Raw genomic sequence first — 23,062 nt, 5'->3', positions numbered from 1 at the left:
TCAAATATTATTTTTTATTTGTGATCAAGCACATACATTTGTTCTGGAGAAGAAGAAAAACATTATAGATACAACACATCAGAGATGTAAAGATTACATTTAGCATATACAGCCTTTCAACATTTTTTCGACAAATTTCTTTTTCAGTGGATCTGACATTGAAGACAACCGCTGTCTAAAATCTTTCCTTATGTTTACATCTGAATGTGAAACGAGCTCCTTGGAGATACTCCTCTTTCCTGGAACCATCAAGAAGTCCTTAACCTCCATTCTTCTCTCATCCTGACTTCTGGAAAGACATCACAGCCACTGTGGGTTATTAGTGATCCAGTAACTGGCCTCTTCTATCCAAATATATCACACCAATACTCTCAGTGAAAAAGCCAGCCTTCCTCTGAATAAAGATAGTACCTTAGAGCTGAAGCAGAGGGCAGCAATGAGTAACATCATACCCAGCAGAAGGACAACGAGACGGATGATCAACTCGGTCAGAGAAGCTGAAACAAAAATATTTTTTTTAATTAAAATTAAAAAAACATACATTGTTAACATTAAAATAATTGTCAGGAACTGAATGTACATTTTTGTAGAATAAAAAAAAACACAGATGCCATTAAAATATCTTAAATGGTTGTTTTGTGATACTGACAACTGTCATGCTCACTCTTTAATTTGAAGCTCTCACTGAATGTGGACTGCAGCTTCATCTCATCAACAGGCTTTGTGAGTGATGGAAGCAGTGAGAAACAAGAACGAGACCGCCAAAAAAACATGGCACACTCTATGAAGGTACATGTTTCCTGACTGACATCTACTGCAAGACACACTTGACCTTTTGACCCTTGTGTCAATTGTCTTGTTGTGGATCAAATGCCCTTTCGGGACCAAGTGCAATCATTTAATACAGCCCGAATTAAGTGATTGGAGAGCCATATTGCCTGTCTTCCACCAGCTACTATGTTTAGTAGGACTCCATATTGGGGTATATAAATAACATATTTCATAATTAAAGCTGCATGTTGAGAGTTCCAATGTTCTTTGTGTTTGACTAAGATCGTCTGTGATGTTACCTGAGACAGTGAGACTCAGTGGCTGGCTCTCAGCAGAGAAGTTATGGGAGAAAACATGGAGGTGATAAACACAGCGGTACTCCCCTCGGTGGGTGGAGTCGGTACTAGAGAACAGGAAATGAGCAGAGTGATTGGCAGCTGGCAGGGTGTAGTTCTGTGCTGTGTTGGAGGTGGTGAAGATGAGCTGGAAGGAGCCTCCTGGATACTGTGGTTCGGTAGAGCATTTGATGGTGAAGTCAGAGCCCATGAGCACCCGAAGCCCCTGCTGCTTGGCCTTGGAGACCCCGTCAGTGGAGGGAGAGAGGGAGATGTTTGGCTGAACCAGCAAATCTGATAGCAAAAAGGGAGATTATTTTCCAAACTAAGCTGTGAAAATAGAGCCCAGAGAACTGAAAGCACACATTTTTAAAGGAATTCATCCTCAATGACAATTGTGAAAAAAAAGCTTGATTTAATCCCTCCTGTCTAAAAAGGGATAGTGACAGTGGACACATACATTATTCATACATCAGGAACAAGACAAGACTATTTAAGACGTTGGTGGTCAGTATTACCTGAGCATATCACTTCACAGCCAGAATAGCTTTCGTTAACATGAGTCGTTATTACACACTCCAACAGTGTAGATGCTGACTGGACACAGGAGGACTTGATCCACCACACAAGTCTCTCTGACAAACTGTCTGCTATATCTGTTGAAACAGCTGAACCACAATCCAGTTGTCTACAGGTTGCAGCTGCAGACTTCTGGTCCCATTCAGAATCCCAGTCAACCACTGGTCTCCACTCTCCCTGGTTTTTCATCTCCAGTCTACCAGCGCAGCGGCTGGCCTCTCCCACCAACCTGATATTGTTTGGACCTGAGCAGAGTCGGGAGAATTCTTAGTAGATGAAGTAAGAGAGTACGTCAAATTACAGCTGTAGGTCCTCTTTTACCTAAACAGATGAGTCCAACTTGTGAGCAGGTGTCTCTAGTCGATGCTGAGCTTCTACAGTCCAGGAGAGCAGACTCATTGCCTCCACACTGGAACTCATTGGCCCATACTTGAGCCTCCAGGTCTCCATAGAGTGCACCCTGGAGGACTGAAGGAGCCCCACAGCCAAGCTCCCTGCAGACCACCTGTGCATCCAGCTGGTCAAAGTCATCTTCACACACTGAGGACCACGACTGGTTAGACTGGTTCGGCTTCACCTCCAGTCTGCCTGAACAACGGCTAGTCCCATTCACCAGCCTGACATAGTCTATATGGCGTGAAATGGAATGTTAGTTAACAAAATGTTCTGTACTCTTGTGTTGCCGGAAGACAATGGTGTAAACGTGAGTGAGTGAGAGGAGTGGTGGTGTTGTCAGAGTTGGAGCACAGAAAGCACAGATTTGTGGTTCTAAAAGATTTTCCAGGTTATGGCTTAACACTTGCCGATTTCAACAATGTGGATGTGATACAACAAATTAATGAATAAGGATTCCTGTTAAAGTTGTTTGCCATTTATAGCATTACCTGAGCATGTGACCTCCCAACACTTAGAGGAACGACCACTCCATAGTAATGCACATTGCCTAAGTGCAGATTCAGACTGACCACAGGAATATGAGACCATCCATGAAGGGCAGGAAAGTTCGTCTCTTCTTTCTATTGAAAGAGCAGAGCCACAGTCCAGCTGTCTACACACTACAGCTGCAAGCATCTGGTCCCACTTATAAAAGGATTCAGCCAATGGCTTCCATTCTCCAAGATACTTCATCTCAAGTTTACCGACACAGTGGTTGGTTCCACCAACCAACCGGACATCATCAGCCTCTGAACACATACAAGAGAGTAATTAGTAAGTGAAGCAAAGTAAGTTAGGCTCAAAGTTAAGCAGAATCAAAGCTGCAGCTCCTCTTCTACCTGAGCAGGTGAGTCCAACAGCTTTGCCAGGTGAGCAGGTGTTTCTATCTGAGCCTGAGCTTCTACAGTTCAGGAGACCAGACTCATTGCCTCCACACTGGAACTCTTTGGTCCACGTTGGAGCCTCCCCTTCTCCATAGAGCGCCCCCTGGAGGACTGAAGGAGCCCCACAGCCAAGCTCCCTGCAGACCACCTGTGCATCCAGCTGGTCAAAGTCAGCTTCACACACTGAGGACCACGACTGGTTAGACTGGTTGGACTTCACCTCCAGTCTGACTGAACACAGACTAGTCCCATTCACCAGCCTGACAGAGTCTGACGATAGCCAGCAACAGAAATAATTAAACAATTTTCAGGTTTATTTATTCTCTACAATCAGTTAGTGAGCTCATGCATAGCAGACAATCTCAATCCTCTTTTCTGCTGTCTTCTCCCACGGTGTCTGCTTAGGCTATATAACACTGCAGAGCTTACCCTTGATGATTCTGTACATTTTTGCAGCTTGTTCCACTGGCCCAAAGTGGCCAACAAATCAATTATGGTTCGTTTTTTAATCTATTTCCACTCCAATTGAAACTTCTTTTTTATTATTTTATTTTTGAAAAGCTCATTATTTTACAGAACAGAAACAATTAACAACAGATTAAGTAATATGGTATTGGTGGCTTCGAATACATATTTATATATATTTTAACTAAGAATTTTAAAATTCTTCATGGATATCTAAAAATGACGTCTGATAATTATTTCAAGCAAAGGACATAAACTTCAAGCAGTAGAGCATCAAAACATTCAGCATGGCTTCCTTGTTGAAATATTAACAACAATGGACTTATGATTAGCTTTCTTCAATGATATAACTCTCACCAATATTCTCATCTCGTTTTCATACCAAGAATATCATTGACAGACTGATCACAGACAAGAAGAGCAAGATACAATCTCTGATGCTACACTGTTTGTCTCTGTGAGAGCCGAGCAGTCCCATCTGGATATGGACCGTGGAGATCTCACTCTGTCTCCTGGGCTCCCGCCCCTTCACTCAGCAAGTCTTCGGCTCCACCAAGGTGATTTAGCCCAATCATTTCCTCTCGTCTTGGTTTCAACCCTCTGCTGACCTGGTGAGGCGTGAAAGAAAATGTCTTCAGGTAACAAAATGATGACATTTGCCTTTTTATTCCTGTTGCTTTCACGCTATCGTCAGTGGAACAACTGCATTTTCCAGATGTTTCAAATTAAAAGTACTATTTAAGAGAGGAGTGAACCACTAGCCATGCTTTTAATGTGGAACATCAGTGTTAAGTGTGATACATGCAGCTTCTTTTCCCCACAGTATTAAACACATATCAAATTCTTGTCCCAAAGTATATTAAACACAGAATTTTCTTCCACTGATGTGTACAGTACCTTGTAAAACACGGCAGCACTGAACACCACCATCAGCACCAGGACAACCAGTCTGATGATCAGATGTGTGACAGAGTCTGAAATAGATTCCCAATCATCACATAATTTCATACAGCAGCTGAAGATGCTTTATTAAAATGATTTACTGTGCTGCAGTTTATAGGCCCTTTTCACAGCAGCCATTTTGACATGGCGTTGCAGGGTACACACAGGTGTAATTAACTGACATTGATTATGGCCCTGTTCCATTTAGGTGCATCAGGGCCCTATTGTGCACGTTAGCTCACTGGATTGGCTGACACTAAATAGAAGGGCATTTCAAATTGGCTGCTGTGAAAAGGGCCTATTAGCTCTCTAGCCTGAAACTGACATTAGCAGCACTTATCCCCCAATGAATGTGTGTTTGGTGACTCGCTAAACAAGCTAAGGTGCAGGGCAAGATGTGTTCATGTTGGTTCTTTAGAATGAAGGCTAATGTGGTTGTTGTTCAGAGTTTCTAGCTACGGTGTTGTGTCGATGCAGTGTGTGTGAGGTATGATAGTGTTGACGTTACTGCCTTATGCAAATGTGGTTTATTTCACTGAAGGTGCACTTCTCATCCTCTGTCATATTTAAAGAGCCCTTGGTAAAGTGATCCACTCTATAGTCTTGGACAAAAATCACAAATCAGCAAACTGCTGGTTTTCTGAATGGAAGTGAAGACTTGTGATTAACACTAAATGTGTTGCCGTGCAACACAGTGGCATGACAGTATGTGAAACTAAATTTAATCTATTGGTTTCATGCTGAGTGACAGGAATTGTCCTTTTTTTCACGTTGCTCTGCAGCACTTTTTTTTCTGTCTAGACAACATTACACATCAAAAAAAAGTTTGGTTCAGGCAACAAAACCTCTTAGTTAGATTTAGGAAAACTGACATCAGACAGATAATACTAGTCTGCATGTGTTGTCAGTGTCACATTCCCTTTTTTGACTGGATTGTCTGTGAAGTTACCTGAGACAGTGAGAAGGAGCGGCTGGCTCTCAGATGACAACATATGGGAGAAAACATGGAGGTGATAAACACAGCGGTACTCCCCTTGATGGGTGGAGCCTGCACCAGGGAACAGGAAATGAGCAGAGTGATTGACAGCTGGCAGGGTGAAGTTGTGTGCTGTAGCTGAGGTGGTCAAATTAAGCTGGAAGGAGCCTCCTGGGAGCTGTGGCAAGATGGTGCAGCTGATGGCGAATAGGGACCCCAGGAGCACCTGATATCTGTGCTGCGTGGCCTCAGAGAACCCGTCAGTGAGCGTAACAACGGAGATGTTCGGCTGAGCCAGGAACTCTATTAACACAGATGAGAAGTTAAAAGGTATTTTCCATATTTTTCAAACTGGCCCCCTATTTTCCTATGTTTTTGTGTTTAAGTGAGTAACAGGGATGAGAGTGGTTAAATTGGTCTACGGCTGCAATGTCATCGCTCAGACCCCACCATCAAAGTTTGTATATCTCGTGGGGGGCATTTGAGGGTTTTGGCAACAAAACCAGTTGGTGATTTTGAGGACAAATATCCTGGTTGGGCTTAAAATAAGTATGTAAACTTAAAACATAACACTAACATAACTTTAAAATAACTCTTTGGTACATGAACACCAGCTGTGAACAGCAGTCGTCTGGTTGAAAGTCCTGAGCGTAGCATATTCATACGTTAACATTGCAGTCAGTGAAAACTACATGGCGTGAAATGGAATGTTAGTTAACAAAATGTTCTGTACTCTTGTGTTGCCGGAAGACAATGGTGGAAACGTGAGTGAGAGAGAGGAGTGGTGGTGTTGTCAGAGTTGGAGCACAGAAAGCACAGATTTGTGGTTCTAAAAGATTTTCCATGTTATGGCTTAACACTTGCCGATTTCAACAATGTGGATGTGATACAAAAAATTAATGAATAAGGATTCCTTTTAAAGTTGTTTGCCATTTATAGCATTACCTGAGCATGTGACCTCCCAACAGTTAGAGGAATTACCACTCCATAGTAATGCACATTGCCTAAGTGCAGATTCAGACTGACCACAGGAAGAAGAAACCATCCATGAAGGGCGGGAAAGTTCGTCTCTTCTTTCTATTGAAAGAGCAGAGCCACAGTCCAGCTGTCTACACACTACAGCTGCAAGCATCTGGTCCCACTTATAAAAGGATTCAGCCAATGGCTTCCATTCTCCACGATACTTCATCTCAAGTTTACCGACACAGTGGTTGGTTCCACCAACCAACCGGACATCATCAGCCTCTGAACACATACAAGAGAGTAATTAGTAAGTGAAGCAAAGTAAGTTAGGCTCAAAGTTAAGCAGAATCAAAGCTGCAGCTCCTCTTCTACCTGAGCAGGTGAGTCCAACAGCTTTGCCAGGTGAGCAGGTGTTTCTATCTGAGCCTGAGCTTCTACAGTTCAGGAGACCAGACTCATTGCCTCCACACTGGAACTCTTTGGTCCACGTTGGAGCCTCCCCTTCTCCATAGAGCGCCCCCTGGAGGACTGAAGGAGCCCCACAGCCAAGCTCCCTGCAGACCACCTGTGCATCCAGCTGGTCAAAGTCAGCTTCACACACTGAGGACCACGACTGGTTAGACTGGTTGGACTTCACCTCCAGTCTGCCTGAACACAGACTAGTCCCATTCACCAGCCTGACAGAGTCTGACGATAGCCAGCAACAGAAATAATTAAACAATTTTCAGGTTTATTTATTCTCTACAATCAGTTAGTGAACTGATGCATAGCAGACAATCTCAATCCTCTTTTCTGCTGTCTTCTCCCATGGTGTCTGCTTAGGCTATATAACACTGCAGAGCTTACCCTTGATGATTCTGTACATTTCTTTAGACAAAAACATATGTGAAATATGAATTTGTGTGCATTCTATAGCTGATTTATTTGCTGGTGTTTGTTACCTGAGCACTTGATCACCAAGATGTACAGAGACTTTTCTCTAGTCCTGCTTAACATGCACTCCCTAAGTGAAGACTTGGATTGAAGACAAGTTGGTCTAATCATCCATACATTAAAGTCATTATTTCTTTTTTTCCGCCTTATTGAAACAACAGAGCCACAGTCCAGTTGTCGACATATTATGTCTGCTGTGTTCATATTCCACTCAGGCATTGTTGCATCCACAGGTCTCCACTCTCCCTGTAGATTCATCATCAGTTTACCAGCACATCGGCTGGATCCTCCCACCAACTGGATATTATCTGGCTCTGAGCAGACAGGATTCATTGGTTAAAACAGATAAAGTCACATTTACAGACCCTTTTAAAGTCATCCAGACAATTTAGAAGCTTTAAACATTGAACTAAAAAAGTTACCAGCATCAAAATGTGTGGTAGTTCCATGTTCAGTTGTCAGAATTGATATTCCAAGAGCGGACTCAAGTTATACACAATTCTGACAGGATGACGACCGTTTCAGAGCAACAGGGTGTTTCAGTTTAATGTGTGATCGTATTAACTGGTGACTTTCAGCCGAATGCATCCGTGGTTGCTCATATTTCCTTAGTTGTAATAGATAATAAACACAGAGGAGTGTGTAATTAAAATTGATTAAGGCTTTTGCAACGACACATACATGTTCTCTTGGTGTTTCAGCAGCTGTCACTACAGGCAACCACGGACGCATTTGGCTGAGACTCACCAGTTAACACAGTCACTCCTACCCTGGTGGCGTCTATGGCTGCAAACCACTAAATGTATTGAGTACCATTGGACTGTTAGTAGTGACATTTTTAAAACTAAGGTCAAAACTCTGAGTCAATGTCATGGTATCATGTTATAGCACACCGTTCTGGAAAGTAATTTGTTTAGGTTACATCTTCGGTGGATAATGATCTTGTATAGCTTAACAAGCTATTGCACTCCACCATACTTCCATAACCAAACTGTGTGCGAACACTTAACCTATGCCATCATTGTAAAAAGGGTCTACAAAAATGTAAAAACCCTAATCCTAAAACATAGCTAAGCTCCAGCTCCTCCTCCTACTTCTACCTGAGCAGGTGAGTCCAACAGCTTTGCCAGGTGAGCAGGTGTTTCTATCTGAGCCTGAGCTTCTACAGTCCAGGAGACCAGACTCATTGCCTCCACACTGGAACTCTTTGGTCCACACTTGAGCCTCCACTTCTCCATAGAGTCCCCCTTTGAATACTGAAGGAGCCCCACAGCCAAGATCCCTGCAGACCGCTTCTGCATCCTGCAGGTAAAAGTCATCGTCACACACTGAGGACCACGTCTGGTTGGACTGGTTAGACTTCACCTCCAGTCTGCCTGAACACAGACTAGTCCCATTCACCAGCCTGACAGAGTCTGAAAGAGGAAGAGAAAGTGAGAAAGACGAAGGAAGACAGAGAACAACTTGCAGACATAGAGTTAAACGTTATACATCAATCAAGGGATTCTTCAGTGTATGCCTGTTCGGTGAGTAGAGTTTTTGTTGAGGTTGTGAGAGGTGTTCATTCAGTAACTTTCCGTTTGTCAGTAAATATCTGTGAGCACTCTTCCTTGTCCTGCATTTGACATATACTTGACCAAATTTTGAGACATTCTGAGTGACTGTGTATCAATTGTACTGGAGATGAGTGGAAGCAGGCCAATTCAGTGACTGCTGTAAGAGGAATATCAGTATGGAAGGTTTGAAGCCATGAGCCTTCGTTATGAAGCGTGTTGATGTGTTTTTGTTTTGTGGTTACTAATGTTGTTACCTGAGCAGAGTATCTCCAAACTGGAACGAAAACCTATGGACCTTTTTTTTATACAATGTATCTGTAGATGTCCAGTCTCGATACAGGAAGGTATGGCAGGTAAGGGCCCTAAGACTCGTTGGTATCTTGCTGTGACAGAAACCACAGAACCACAGTTCAGATGGCTACAAACTGCATTTGCTAACTTCAGGTCCCAGTTATCCTTGTCCACTTCTGTCCAAACTCCCTGCTGCTTCACCAGCATTTTACCAGAACAGTGACTGGATCCTCCAGACAACAGGATATCATCAATCCCTGAGCACATGTAAGAGAGTAATTAATAAAATAATCAATAGTAGAATTCTCATTTTGTATGTGTTCTCTGTTTACCTTTGAAAGTATCATTTTCTTCTGCCTGGAGACGTGGGAGGTAACGGGAAGGGTATCCTAAACAAAAGAAAGAATGAGGATCATGATTGTCTTACTCTGGGCAGGGTTGCAAAAGGTTTTTTTTTTTTTTTTTATGGAACTATGACGAAACAGAGAACATACTAACTAGTGGCTCAAACTGACCGGATTCAATTCAAAATACTTCATTATTTAATGAAGAAGCCAAATGGTTTAGTTGGGTTGGTTCTTGCCCCACCAGGATAAGGTCAGGTTGCTTGGAGGACTTTGTATTTGGCTCCAATTTCTTCTATTGGAGAAACATTCCGAGACGATTCCTTTAAAGGAGAATATGTCACCCTCCTTTTCAGGTTTGTGCTTGTATTTTAGATTTTCAAAACACCATGTTGTCTGTCTGAATAACTATTCACCCTATGGGCCCTAGTTTCGTGGCGCAGCGCAGGGCGGCGCAGGGTGGCGGAGCCGGCGCAATGCAAGTTTCGACCCGCGCAGCCTTGCGCACGGTCAGTTTGGTGGATCGCCTGCGCCAAGATGGTTGTGGCGGCGCAGCAGGGGGAGGCGTCACACATTCAGCTTGGCGTAGCGGAAGTTTCGTGGCAAAAAGCCTCGCCGAGACTGCATTGAAAGCTTGCCAGCTCCAACCTGGTCTACTCTCGGCGCAAGGCGTAAATAAAGTCCATTCATTCAATGCGAATCACAGCTGGCGGAGTGGAAGTTTGGCTGACGGCGCGCAGTGCGCACACGTCACTAAGACCTCACAGGTTTCCACAGTTCCAGGCACATTTAAATGCAATAAATAATCACAACAACCACTATTTAATGCAACTAATTGAATCAACACGTGAATTTATATCTATATAGATTGTCCCGTCAGATCAAAGGCGGATGGCACGCGTAACGGAAACTCAGCCTCTCGGACCAAAACATCTCCCTCTCTCTCTCCTGTTTTTTATAATATCGGCATTGTTATTATTATGATACGCGCGCACAGCGCGTGATGCGCGTGGTGGGAGCGGCGGCGCTGCTTCTGTCATCGGGTTGTCAAGTGACGGATCTTGCACTGAACCTCCCCTAACGCATTAAAGGAGAGGAGAGGAGAGGAGCTCATTTGATTGGTGAAGATCTGAATCGGCTGTATTAATCCCAGTCCACGCCTCGTCTCCTCCTCGTCTCCCACTCACGCCTTCTTCTCCTCCCTCTTTCCCACTTGCGCGGGTGGGCGAGACGGGAGGTGTGCCTGCGCGAGCCTGCGCGGTGCACGAAACTTGCAAAGTCCAGGCGGACACACCCCGTCGGCCCGGCGCAGGTGCGCTGAAAGCTGACTGCGCCTGGTCTACGAAACTAGGGCCCCATGTCTCGGTTTTAGCACCTGTCTCTTCAAGCCTCAAAAATAACATGCAATGCCTAATTAAATGACCCCCAAAGTGCCTCTTTCTTTTAACAGGGTCAAAATAAATTAAATGCCATGCTGTTTTATTTGACTTTATTAACTCTTAATAAATAGTAACAGTAAAACAACAAAAAATAGTGAAATGTTGTTCCTACTCTAGAATGGACTTACGGTAATAGCACTCAAAAATATAGTTTACATATTATTGTTATTGTGTAAGTTTTATTAACACACAAATCATGTAAAAATGAAATCCTAATACAATAATAATGAATCGTTGAGTAATTGTTTTGGGCTTTTACACTTTTAACAGCAAGGACTCATTCTCACACATTTAATTTCACTTCATAGATTATGCCTACAATAATTAAATGTCATGACAACAGAAGGTCCGTTTTGTTGCTCAGCCTGCATGAAAAAGTTATTCGTTCTTCTTTGATTATCATTTCAACCCCAATATTGAAATAGCCTAATATTAACTGACAATAGAAAGGGTTTATTGATTTGATTGAGTTGTAATTGAACAGCCTATTTTTCATCATATCACATCATATGATATATATTTTATAGCACGTAAAGTTTCAACACCGTCACATTTATCATAGACATAAAAGAAAAAAACAAATAGAATACAAATAACAATTGAATTTTCAAAATTAGTTAAAAGAATTTACAAGATTAGTCAAACATTTGCACTCAAATAAACAGTTTACACTCGTGAATCCTGCATGTAATGGAATTTATCATGGACTTGAATACATTCAGAGATACCAGACTGGAGTTTGAGCTCTGACTGCAAAATGTTCCATGTACTCGGAGCAGAAAATCTTAAAGCTTTCTTCCCCATTTCTGTTCTGACCTTAGGAAAAGTAAAATGATAAAAGTCCTGAGAGCGGAGACTGTAAGCCCTATTATTCAAAATTAAAAGGGATGATAAATAAGATGGAATCATCATAAGAATAGCCTTGTAATTCAGCACATACCAATGGCCGATCCAGCGCACATATAAGAATAGCCAATTTACATTCCTATATAAGACACAATGATGAGTTAGAGCTCCACAGTTTGTAATAAACCTCAGAGCACCATGATACACACTATCCAGCATGTAGAGGCATTGAACGGAGGCATTCATATATAACACATCACCATAATCAATAATCGGAAGAAAGGTTGACTCCACCAGTTTCTGTTTCACCCTAAAGGATAAGCAAGACTTATTTCTAAAATAAAATCCAAGTAAAAGCTTCAGCTTCTTAACAGCATACTGAATATGTGCCTTAAAAGACAAGTGGTCATCAATCAAGAATCCCAGATATTTAAAAGTAGATACAAGTTCAATTTGTTGACCATTCCTGTTGACAGTGACAGACTTGATCTTACTGATTTAGAATTAGTGAACAACATAAGTTTTGTTTTATCTGCATCCAGAACAAGGTGCAGTCGGCAGAGTTGTTCTTGCACTCTATTACGTGCATTTTGCAGATATGCAAACACTTGGCATGGCTGCAAAGCAATATATAACTGTTGCTGTGTAACAGAGCAGGAAACATATATGCATATCCACATATGCACATAAAATACATAGCTACACATGCATACACATACATATATGCATTCCCACACAAGCATACGTAAACTGCACTACACTTGCATGTCTATGCATATTCTGCATTAGTGCCCATTCAGAGAAAAGAAGAAGAAAAAAGGACGAGATTATATTATTTACATTGTTTTATTCAGGGCAATAATTTAAACAATTAAACCAGAGTCCTACCTGAGCTCCAGAGTGACAGAACCACAATCAGCACTCTGTGATCCATGTCCACTCAGTTTGTTTGCCTTTTCATGTGTCTTGTCAAGGACAGATGTGCACAAAGATCTTGGAGCCCTTATGAAACTCAGGAGTGACAACTTATCAGCTCTGCTGTTCTGTGTAGTTTCCTGTCTATCTTTTAATCTTCTCATCCGGCTTCGTGTGGTTTCTCAGGAAGATACCAATTAAAATCATATGCTGTACTCTTTAAAATGACTTACTGGGACTGGACTTTGTGTCAGCTAAATTGTGAGATTGTCTCTTCCATTTGGGAAGGGGAAAATATTACAATTTGAACTTAACACCATGTAAAGTTGTAATTTAGATTTAGAATGCATTTTAAAATCCAGTCCAGACACCACAGTAAATCAGTCAACTTTTAATTTGCTATGATGTCTAACACAAAAGGAAAATGTTTGCAACGTTTAGCAATTTGTCATCATGTTCTCTAATCAACAGTCTGAGCAATGGAACTCCTGTTTTATAACTGCGGTTGAGTTGATCAGTGGGTAGAATGGGTTGTCCTTATTATATAGGACAACCCATTACTGATCAAGCAATAAAATAAAGCGTAACATTTTGTATTAAAGTTTATACAGAAACAAACAAAACAACATAACTACATCTACACTAGTGATCAAATATGATTTTTTATTTGTGATCAAGCACATACATTTGTTCTGGAGAAGAAGAAAAACATTAAAGATACAACACATCAGAGATGTAAAGATTACATTTAGCATATACAGCCTTTCAACATTTTTTCGACAAATTTCTTTTTCAGTGGATCTGACATTGAAGACAACCGCTGTCTAAAATCTTTCCTTATGTTTACATCTGAATGTGAAACGAGCTCCTTGGAGATACTCCTCTTTCCTGGAACCATCAAGAAGTCCTTAACCTCCATTCTTCTCTCATCCTGACTTCTGGAAAGACATCACAGCCACTGTGGGTTATTAGTGATCCAGTAACTGGCCTCTTCTATCCAAATATATCACACCAATACTCTCAGTGAAAAAGCCAGCCTTCCTCTGAATAAAGATAGTACCTTAGAGCTGAAGCAGAGGGCAGCAATGAGTAACATCATACCCAGCAGAAGGACAACGAGACGGATGATCAACTCGGTCAGAGAAGCTGAAACAAAATGTTTTTTTTTAATTAAAATAAAAAAAAACATACATTGTTAACATTAAAATAATTGTCAGGAACTGAATGTACATTTTTGTAGAATAAAAAAAAACACAGATGCAATTAAAATATCTTAAATGGTTGTTTTGTGATACTGACAACTGTCATGCTCACTCTTTAATTTGAGTGATGGAAGCAGCGAGAAACAAGAACGAGACCGCCAAAAAAACATGGCACACTCTATGAAGGTACATGTTTCCTGACTGACATCTACTGCAAGACACACTTGACCTTTTGACCCTTGTGTCAAGTGTCTTGTTGTGAATCAAATGCCCTTTCGGGACCAAGTGCAATCATTTAATACAGCCCGAATTAAGTGATTGGAGAGCCATATTGCCTGTCTTCCACCAGCTACTATGTTTAGTAGGACTCCATATTGGGGTATATAAATAACATATTTCATAATTAAAGCTGCATGTTGAGAGTTCCAATGTTCTTTGTGTTTGACTAAGATCAACTGTGATGTTACCTGAGACAGTGAGACTCAGTGGCTGGCTCTCAGCAGAGAAGTTATGGGAGAAAACATGGAGGTGATAAACACAGCGGTACTCCCCTCGATGGGTGGAGTCGGTACTAGAGAACAGGAAATGAGCAGAGTGATTGGCAGCTGGCAGGGTGTAGTTCTGTGCTGTGTTGGAGGTGGTGAAGATGAGCTGGAAGGAGCCTCCTGGATACTGTGGTTCGGTAGAGCATTTGATGGTGAAGTCGGAGCCCATGAGCACCCGAAGCCCCTGCTGCTTGGCCTTGGAGACCCCGTCAGTGGAGGGAGAGAGGGAGATGTTTGGCTGAACCAGCAAATCTGAAAGCAAAAAGGGAGATTATTTGCCAAACTAAGCTGTGAAAATAGAGCCCAGAGAACTGAAAGCACACATTTTTAAAGGAATTCATCCTCAATGACAATTGTGAAAAAAAGCTTGATTTAATCCCTCCTGTCTAAAAAGGGATAGTAACAGTGGACACATACATTATTCATACATCAGGAACAAGACAAGTCTATTTAAGACGTTGGTGGTCAGTATTACCTGAGCATATCACTTCACAGCCAGAATAGCTTTCGTTAACATGAGTCGTTATTACACACTCCAACAGTGTAGATGCTGACTGGACACAGGAGGACTTGATCCACCACACAAGTCTCTCTGACAAACTGTCTGCTATATCTGCTGAAACAGCCGAACCACAATCCAGTTGTCTACAGATTGCAGCTGCAGACTTCTGGTCCCATTCAGAATCCCAGTCAACCACTGGTCTCCACTCTCCCTGGTTCTTCAACTCCAGGCTACCAGCGCAGCGGCTGGCCTCTCCCACCAACCTGATATTGTTTGGACCTGAGCAGAGTCGGGAGAATTCTAAGTAGAGGAAGTAAGAGAGTACGGCAAATTACAGCTGTAGGTCCTCTTTTACCTGAACAGATGAGTCCAACTTGTGAGCAGGTGTCTCTAGTCGACGCTGAGCTTCTACAGTCCAGGAGAGCAGACTCATTGCCTCCACACTGGAACTCATTGGCCCATACTTGAGCCTCCAGGTCTCCATAGAGTGCACCCTGGAGGACTGAAGGATCCCCACAGCCAAGCTCCCTGCAGACCACCTGTGCATCCAGCTGGTCAAAGTCATCTTCACACACTGAGGACCACGACTGGTTAGACTGGTTGGACTTCACCTCCAGTCTGCCTGAACACAGACTAGTCCCATTCACCAGCCTGACAGAGTCTAGAAAGACATTTTGGGGAGGCATAGGGCTAAGCAAAGTAATCTAATGTCACATCACCATTACCATCGGTCAAAATTACCTGTGCAGGTGACTTCCAGGCTGGAATGGCTGAGGGCAGCCCGCGTTGTCACACATTCCTTCAGTGTGGAGTTGGACTGGGCACAGGAAGAGGTGATCCACCACACGGATCGTTCTGAGGAATGCATCTTCTTACCTGTTGAAACTGATGAACCACAATCCAGCCGTCGACATATTTCAGCTGCTACCTTCAGGTTCCAGTCAATGTCCCGGTGATCTACTGGTTTCCACTGTCCCTGGTGTTTCAACTCGAGTTGACCAGTGCAACGGCTAGCTCCTTCCACCAACCTGACAGCATCAGGGTCTAAACAAAAACAAATGAATTAATTGTTAGGGACAGAAGGAGAATGACTCAACATACAATAGTTGTTAAATCAAAGCTGCAGCTCCTCTTCTACCTGAGCAGGTGAGTCCAACAGCTTCACCAGGTGAGCAGGTGTTTCTATCTGAGCCTGAGCTTCTACAGTCCAGGAGACCAGACTCATGACCTCCACACTGGAACTCTTTGGTCCACACTGGAGCCTCCACTTCTCCATAGAGTCCCCCTTTGAATACTGAAGGAGCCCCACAGCCAAGCTCCCTGCAGACCACCTGTGCATCCTGCTGGTCAAAATTATCTTCACACACTGAGGACCACCACGGGTTGGACTGGTGGAACTTCACCTCCAGTCTGCCTGAACACAGACTGGTCCCATTCACCAGCCTGACAGTCTGAGAGTCTGTGAAGTGACAGAGACAGAACAACTTTATTGATATTGCACTATGAATATGGAAGCTGTAGCAGCTGACACAGCAGGGAGTAAGACAACAAGTTGGTATTACTTGTTTGAAGCTGCTTTGAAGCTTTTGTGCCCATAAAGCACACTTTGATATTTGGAGTTGAAATGGAGTGAGATGCAGCGCCAGGTTTCAGAACTGATCCAGATTTGGATTTAGTTCCGGTTAAAGGCACCCAGAGGAGATTTCTAGCACTCAAATAAAAGTTTAATTAATTAAAATGCAGTCATCATCCATTCTTCTTTGTTGTTTTTGTTGGCACGTTTGAGCTTATTAACTGTGTGTGTGTGTGTGTGTGTGTGTGTGTAATAAAAGCTTTACGTGTATGGCTCCTTATCACAATCGATCAAGATGGCCGAAAGAATATCTCCACATAGGGTGTTGGAAATTATTTTAAAAGATAGAGAGGATTGGAGATAGTGAAGAGGGCTATTTATTTAGATATTTAGATATTTCAGAATTTAAGTATCACATATCTGACAATTCAGAGACTGACTGAGTTGGAAAAGCGGGACCAGGATCAGACACCCTCAAAATAAAGCCTTCATCAGGTAGCCACAGTACAACAGGAAGACGCAGTTTAATGCATCACACACACACACAGAAAAACTCTGCCCCTCATGTGTTGTATAACCTATGTTCATGGGGACTGCATGAAATATATTAAATCTGTTAATCTGTACACTACATTTGTTCACTAAATATCAGTAGTGATGAAAAACCTTGTTTCATTTATATTTGTTCAAGATAAGCCTAGTTTATTTCACTCATATTTTTTTTTTCAAAAATTACATTTCAATCTCGAAACAAATTTTATTTATAAATATGATCTAACAGAGGTACATGTCCAATATTGACCATATTAGCTATCTATATTGGTTTTATGGCTGTATTGATTTTAAGAGCTAATAATGCGGTGGGTCCACAGGACCCGTGAACATGGTTGTGTAACAGAAATATGAACACCAAACAAGGGTTAATGAACAGTACATATTAGTATTTTATGTTGGGGCGGATCTCTTTGTATGATTGTCAACTAAAAAGGCTCTGTCAGGTTTTTATATTTTTAACGTCTCATTTAAACAGTTCAAACAACTAACAGATGTGTGACAGGTTATAATCATTAGGTGTTACCTGAGCAGGTTACCTCTAGAAAAGTAGAGGTATAGTAAGATTGTGTAAAACATTCCACAAGTGAAGATGCATCACAGTCAGATTCTTTTCCCCAACTCTCTCTAGCTGAGGCCTCTGATCTCCCCGTGATAGAAACAGCAGAGCCACAGTTCAGTTTTTCACACATTACGCCTGCTAATCTCAGGCTCCAGTCCGTGTCATCCACTGGTTTCCATTCGCCCAGTTGTTTCATCTCCAGCATGCCCTCACACTGGTTGGCACCTCCGACTAGCCTGACACCAGCAGGTTCTGTGGAGGAACAAGACTGCAGCTTTTACCACCATGACCACCATGCATGCTCACATTCGCACCCCTCACATTGGCTTTTCTATTATTTGTATCTTTATATGTTTTTTTTGCAGGTATACTTGCATGTCTATATGCCTGTATATGTGTGTGTGTGTATATATATATGCACAGCAAACAGATGGAGCATGCATAGGCATATTCTGCATCAGTGTCCATGTATATTTTGCACTGGAAATTGAAAAAAGAAGATGAGGCAAGTAATGTTGTAAATCTGCCCATCAATCTGGGCCATGGTCTCCTGGGAGGGTGTGTGTATGGAGTAGGGGTGTGAATCTTTGGCTTCACAGCGACTCGATTCGATTAACAATACAGTAGAGTAGAGTACAATTTATTTTTCAATTGTTTGTAGGATATCATAACACCTAAAGTCCCTTGTCTTTCCCATTTCTCATTTTGTAATGATTTGTCTGTCACCATAAAAGTGCTGTAATACCACAATGAGTTACTGGATGAATTGTGTCCGTTAAAATGTAATAAGTTATGCAGGATTCTCAAAATATTGATTTAAACTCTTCTAATGTTCTCTTCTACCTGAGCAGGTGAGTCCAACAGCTTTGCCAGGGGAGCAGGTGTTTCTAACTGTGCTGTCACAGTCCAGGAGGGCAGACTCATGACCTCCACACTGGAAGTCTTTGGTCCACACTGGAGCCTCCACTTCTCCATGGAGCGCCCCCTGGAGGACTGAAGGAGCCCCACATTCAAGCTCCCTGCAGACCACCTCTGCATCCTGCTGGTGAAAGTCATCTTGACAAACTGAGGACCACGACTGGTTAGTCTGCTGGTTAGATGGGTTAAAATTCACCTCAAGTCTGCCTGAACACAGACTAGTCCCATTCACCAGCCTGACAGAGTCTGGAGGGAGAAAGATTAACTCACTTTAGTGCATAGCAGATCAAATAACAGAACCAAATGAGACACATTCTTAATTGTTTAATTAAATTGTTTGTGACTTTAGAGCTGTTTTTTAAAGGGATCCATCCCTTCAATTAAATGTATTGTCAAGGAAGTGTAGAGCACATGCAAGATAAAACGGGTCTACATTTTAAAACTACATTAATGTTGACATGAAAACATTAAGTCAGGTTGCCAGAGGATTTTTGTGAGAAACAGCTGAAGATTATTTTGAAAAGGTTATTCTTGCATGCTATGGACCCATATCTACAAGCCATAATTATCCAAATGTTTCATAAATAATGCACATCCCACATTAGGCTAGGTAACCCTGGAGGATTAATCACATCCATCAGTGCATACTATTATCAGATAAGTCGTTTGTAACAGTTTTAGAAGGAACTGAAAATATTGTCGTCCTCGCAAAGGGGGATCAGATCAGAAACTGTGCTGTGTACAAACAATATAATTTAACCCCTCACCAGTCTTTAATTGTTCCAGTTTATTTGTGCTCACTTGGTTTTTATTCCTTCCTTCACCATAGGAAGGACATTGAACTGTGGTAGTAGCTGTAAATTTAAGACACTGACCTAAACAGGTGACCTCCAATGTGGAAGACTGGCGAGGCTTCATAATGAAACGGTCCATATAGGAAGGCTGGAAGATGTTGTGTATTTTCTTCATAACAGAGTGCGATGGCTTTCGTAATGAAACAAAAGAACCACAGTTAAGCCGTCTGCAAACTTCAGCTGCCGATGTCGGCTGCCAATGCTTCCAGTCCTGGTTGTCCACTGCTTTCCACTCTCCGTGGAGTTTCACCTCTAGTCTACCAGCACAATGGCTGGCTCCCCCCACCAACCTGACATCATCGGGCTCTACTGAACAGGGACACAAGTAAGCAGAACGTGAAGTGAAGTTGTTATATAACAAGACTTTGGTTCTCAAATGTGTTCGTATTTCTCATTTACCTGAAATATGTGTGTCTGCGGTGCAAATCCCTGAGGAGATGAATAAGCACACACACATGCAAATACAAATTATTAATTTAGGTTGCAGGAAGTGGCAGCTAAAAGGTGATTATTATGTCTTTATGTCTTTATATCTTTTTGTTGTCTCATAGAAATGTCATCAATTACTGTGATGCAGTACAGATATTGAAACCACAAAGAGTATTTTCTGTTGTCTCTCATATTGGAATATATATATATATATACACCCGCCAGAAAACACGGATGGTGAACCCGGCCACAACTTCAGAGAAAGCCCAGAAGTATGGAGCTAGAACAGTCTCATAATTCATAAATGCACACAGAAATTCATAAATGCACAAAAAAGATTTACAAATGTATTTGGGGATTTGTATATACATGTGACTCAAAACACAAATACATTTTCAATGCACACACAAATATGTTTCATTTCATATGTAAGTAAAAAATATTCACATATAAAAAACAAGATTCATAAACATATTTCCAATGCACACACAAATCTAAAAAAAATCACAAATACATGAATGTTAAAGTATTTGCAATCTTCATCAAATACGCATTTGGGGCTTGTTACATTCATATATGAACTGTTGGACCTGTATTTACAAAGTGCTTTTAATTTGTAAACCTCCCTGCATTTGTGTGTGAAACTTTTGAGACTCCCCTGACGTGACTCTGATCCACAAATGCGTTTTTTCTAAGAGGAGGTTGTCTGTAGCCAATCAGATGTCTCCCTCCTTTACAGCCAATCACGTGAGTGCGTTGCGTTGGAGGGATATGGGTGCTAGAGCCAGAATCGACCTTATTTCTGGAGATAATTTCCCTTCTTCCTGTGCTCCCTGTCTTTATGCTGTATAGATTAGGTGTACAGTTATATAAATATCTATTTTTCTTTTATAAAGAAGCATTTTATGGAAGTAATGTATTCCCTCATTCTGGGGAAGATGAACCGGTGCGGGCGGAGTTGTGTTTTAGACTTTTGGGGGAGACACTGTAAAATGTATTTGTGTTTTGAGTCACATGTATATACAAATCCCCAAATACATTTGTAAATCTTTTTTGTGCATTTATGAATTTCTGTGTGCATTTATGAATTATGAGACTGTTCTAGCTCCATACAGAAGGATTCCTATTTGGTCGCTCAATGGATTGCTAAAAGTAAAAAGCCACACACAATCGCACAAGAACTCATACTTCCAGCGGCGGTTGAAATGTGCTTAATCTGTGTTACGATTATGAGGGGAAAATGTTCTCCCCTGTAAGGGGTCCCTGAGAACCCCTGATCTAAAGGACTGCAGGCCTCACTTGCTCCCAGTTAAGGTCGGTGTTCAAGATCCCACAATAAGAAGGACATGACTGCTGTCCATAACAAACACAAAGGCTCGTCTCACATTTACCAAAAAAAAACCTTGATGACCCCATAAGACCTTTAGGAGAAGATTCTATGGGCCGATGAGTCAAAGGTAGAACTTTTTGGAAGACATGGGTCTCATTACATCTGGTGGAAATCTAACACAGCATTCCACAATTAGAACATCATACCAAAAGTCAAACATTGTGGTTTCAGTGTGATGGTCTGGGGCTGTTTTGCTGCTTCAGGTCCTGGACAACCTGCCATTATTGATGGAACCATGAATTCTGCTCTCTACCAGAAAACTCTGAAGAAAAATGTCCACCCACTAGTTTTATTATGACTCCTCCATAAGTGATTGCACATACACATGCATATTTATGCACCTTTGTATGGTCTCTGAATGACAAGGAATTAGAATAAGAACCAGAATGTTTCTTCAGTAAATCCTTTTATGTGATATAACAATAATATATAATAGTAGCATACATTCTGATGTAGCTGCTGACAGTGGGATCTAACACAGTATGATTCTCATGTCATATAAATATTCTTGTGCATCCCGACTAGAGGTTCTGCACAGATCTCTCGCTCTCTGTCTCTGTCTCTGTCTCTCTCTCTCTCTCTCTCTCTCTCTCTCTCTCTCTCTCTCTCTCTCTCTCTCTATATATATATATATATATATATATATATCTTTTAATTGTTTCAAATGGCCATTATTAAAACAGAGTCCTACCTGAGCTCCAGAGCCACAGAACTGCAATCGGCACTCTGTGATGCATGTCTACACAATGTGCCTGTCACTGTGTTCCCTGTCTCTTTATCAGGCCAACAGTCAAGTTTTTTTTTTTTTTTTTTTACCCATTTCCTCTTCAGGTCATCACAAAGCTGCAATTTGAGCTGTTTTCTTTCAGGAGTGAAAATGGTTTGGTGAAATATGTAAATTCAAATAACGCATCATTTTATTATTATAGTCACACTTAATACAAAGATGTACCATCAATGTTCCTCATACACAATATATGCATCAATATATAAAATCAATACTATTATTATTATTATCCTGAAAAAAATTCACAGATTCCATTGAACTGATTCAATCAGTTCACACATTCGGCCTTATTCTTCACTGGTTGACCTAAAAAACAAACAAAAACAAAGTACATGAACTGTCCAGTGACAAAAGAGCATTAAGGAAGCTGTAACATGTTTGACTTTGAGTGTTCTGAAAATTATTTTCAGAATATAAACAGTCATCTTGGCTCCCTGTATGTCAGAGGATGGATTTCAAAATCCTCCTGCTCACATATAAATCACTACATGGTCTAGGGCCGAAGTATATCACTGATATGCTCCCACTACATAAGCCTTCTAGACCACTAAGATCTTCTGAGACCAATCTGTTAGTGATTCCCAGAGTAAACAACAATCACGGGAGAGCATCATTTAGTCACTATGCAACAAATGGCTGGAATAAACTTCCTGAAGATGTAAGACTTGCCCCAACTCTGACCACTTTTAAAACTAGACTGAAAACTTTAATGTTCACCATAGATTTCTGCTAAATATTTTAATGTCTGCACTGTTTTTAATTATTGCAAATAGGTTTTTATTCTCCTTTTCTTTCTGTAATGCATTTTTAATTTTGCGTTTATTTTCTTTTAATTCTTTTTTTTTTTTCCACTTTGTTGTATGATGTGAAGCACTTTGAGTCTGCCTTGTGTATGAAATGTGCTATACAAATAAAGTTGCCTTGCCTTGCCTTGCCTTAAACTGAAACTGTTGAACCTTCAAGGCACGTCGTTCTGAGGATTTTATGAGTGAGTTACGGCAAACTCATCAATCTTGTTTGATCAACTTTGCTTTTGATGGAAACATCTGAAGGGTCACAAGATGGGAAAACAAG

General features: G+C 41.4%; 2 protein-coding genes and 1 long non-coding RNA gene across 4 annotated transcripts; all 3 read right to left on the bottom strand.

Annotated features, from left to right (window-relative positions):
• Positions 1-321: 321 nt before the first annotated feature.
• LOC311019323 lies at positions 322-2,628 on the bottom strand. 2 transcript variants are annotated; one of them, XR_014597796.1, is made up of 3 exons: positions 2,570-2,628; positions 1,071-1,400; positions 322-497 (listed from the first exon to the last, which is right to left on the bottom strand). It is a non-coding gene; the product is annotated as an uncharacterized lncRNA (long non-coding RNA). The 2 variants fall into 2 exon arrangements; XR_014597797.1 differs by lacking the exon at positions 2,570-2,628 and adding an exon at positions 1,625-1,760.
• A 795-nt stretch (positions 2,629-3,423) lies between these two features.
• LOC311019322 (scavenger receptor cysteine-rich type 1 protein M130-like) lies at positions 3,424-21,935 on the bottom strand. Its single transcript, XM_084018650.1, has 12 exons — positions 21,893-21,935; positions 19,782-19,811; positions 19,404-19,691; positions 18,454-18,774; positions 17,575-17,862; positions 16,062-16,382; positions 7,292-7,597; positions 6,723-7,037; positions 6,414-6,632; positions 5,361-5,690; positions 4,367-4,443; positions 3,424-4,077 (listed from the first exon to the last, which is right to left on the bottom strand). Exons 3-12 carry the CDS (start codon positions 19,495-19,497, stop codon positions 3,970-3,972), a joined length of 2,379 nt encoding a protein of 792 aa, XP_083874776.1. The 5' UTR covers positions 19,498-19,691; positions 19,782-19,811; positions 21,893-21,935; the 3' UTR covers positions 3,424-3,969.
• Positions 13,339-15,791, bottom strand: LOC311020428 (uncharacterized protein; the record flags this gene model as incomplete). The annotated part of the gene is made up of 6 exons (XM_084020450.1): positions 13,339-13,612; positions 13,735-13,820; positions 14,344-14,673; positions 14,897-15,202; positions 15,279-15,497; positions 15,665-15,791. 6 exons carry the CDS (start codon positions 15,789-15,791, stop codon positions 13,601-13,603), a joined length of 1,080 nt encoding a protein of 359 aa, XP_083876576.1. The 3' UTR covers positions 13,339-13,600.
• Positions 21,936-23,062: the final 1,127 nt, after the last annotated feature.

This window comes from Eutrigla gurnardus (genome assembly GCF_963514095.1).
Source record: "Eutrigla gurnardus genome assembly, chromosome: 10".
Classification (NCBI taxonomy): Eukaryota; Metazoa; Chordata; class Actinopteri; order Perciformes; family Triglidae; genus Eutrigla; species Eutrigla gurnardus.
The sequence above is the reverse complement of the archived record's forward strand: the minus strand, read 5'-3'. Positions and strand labels throughout refer to the sequence as shown.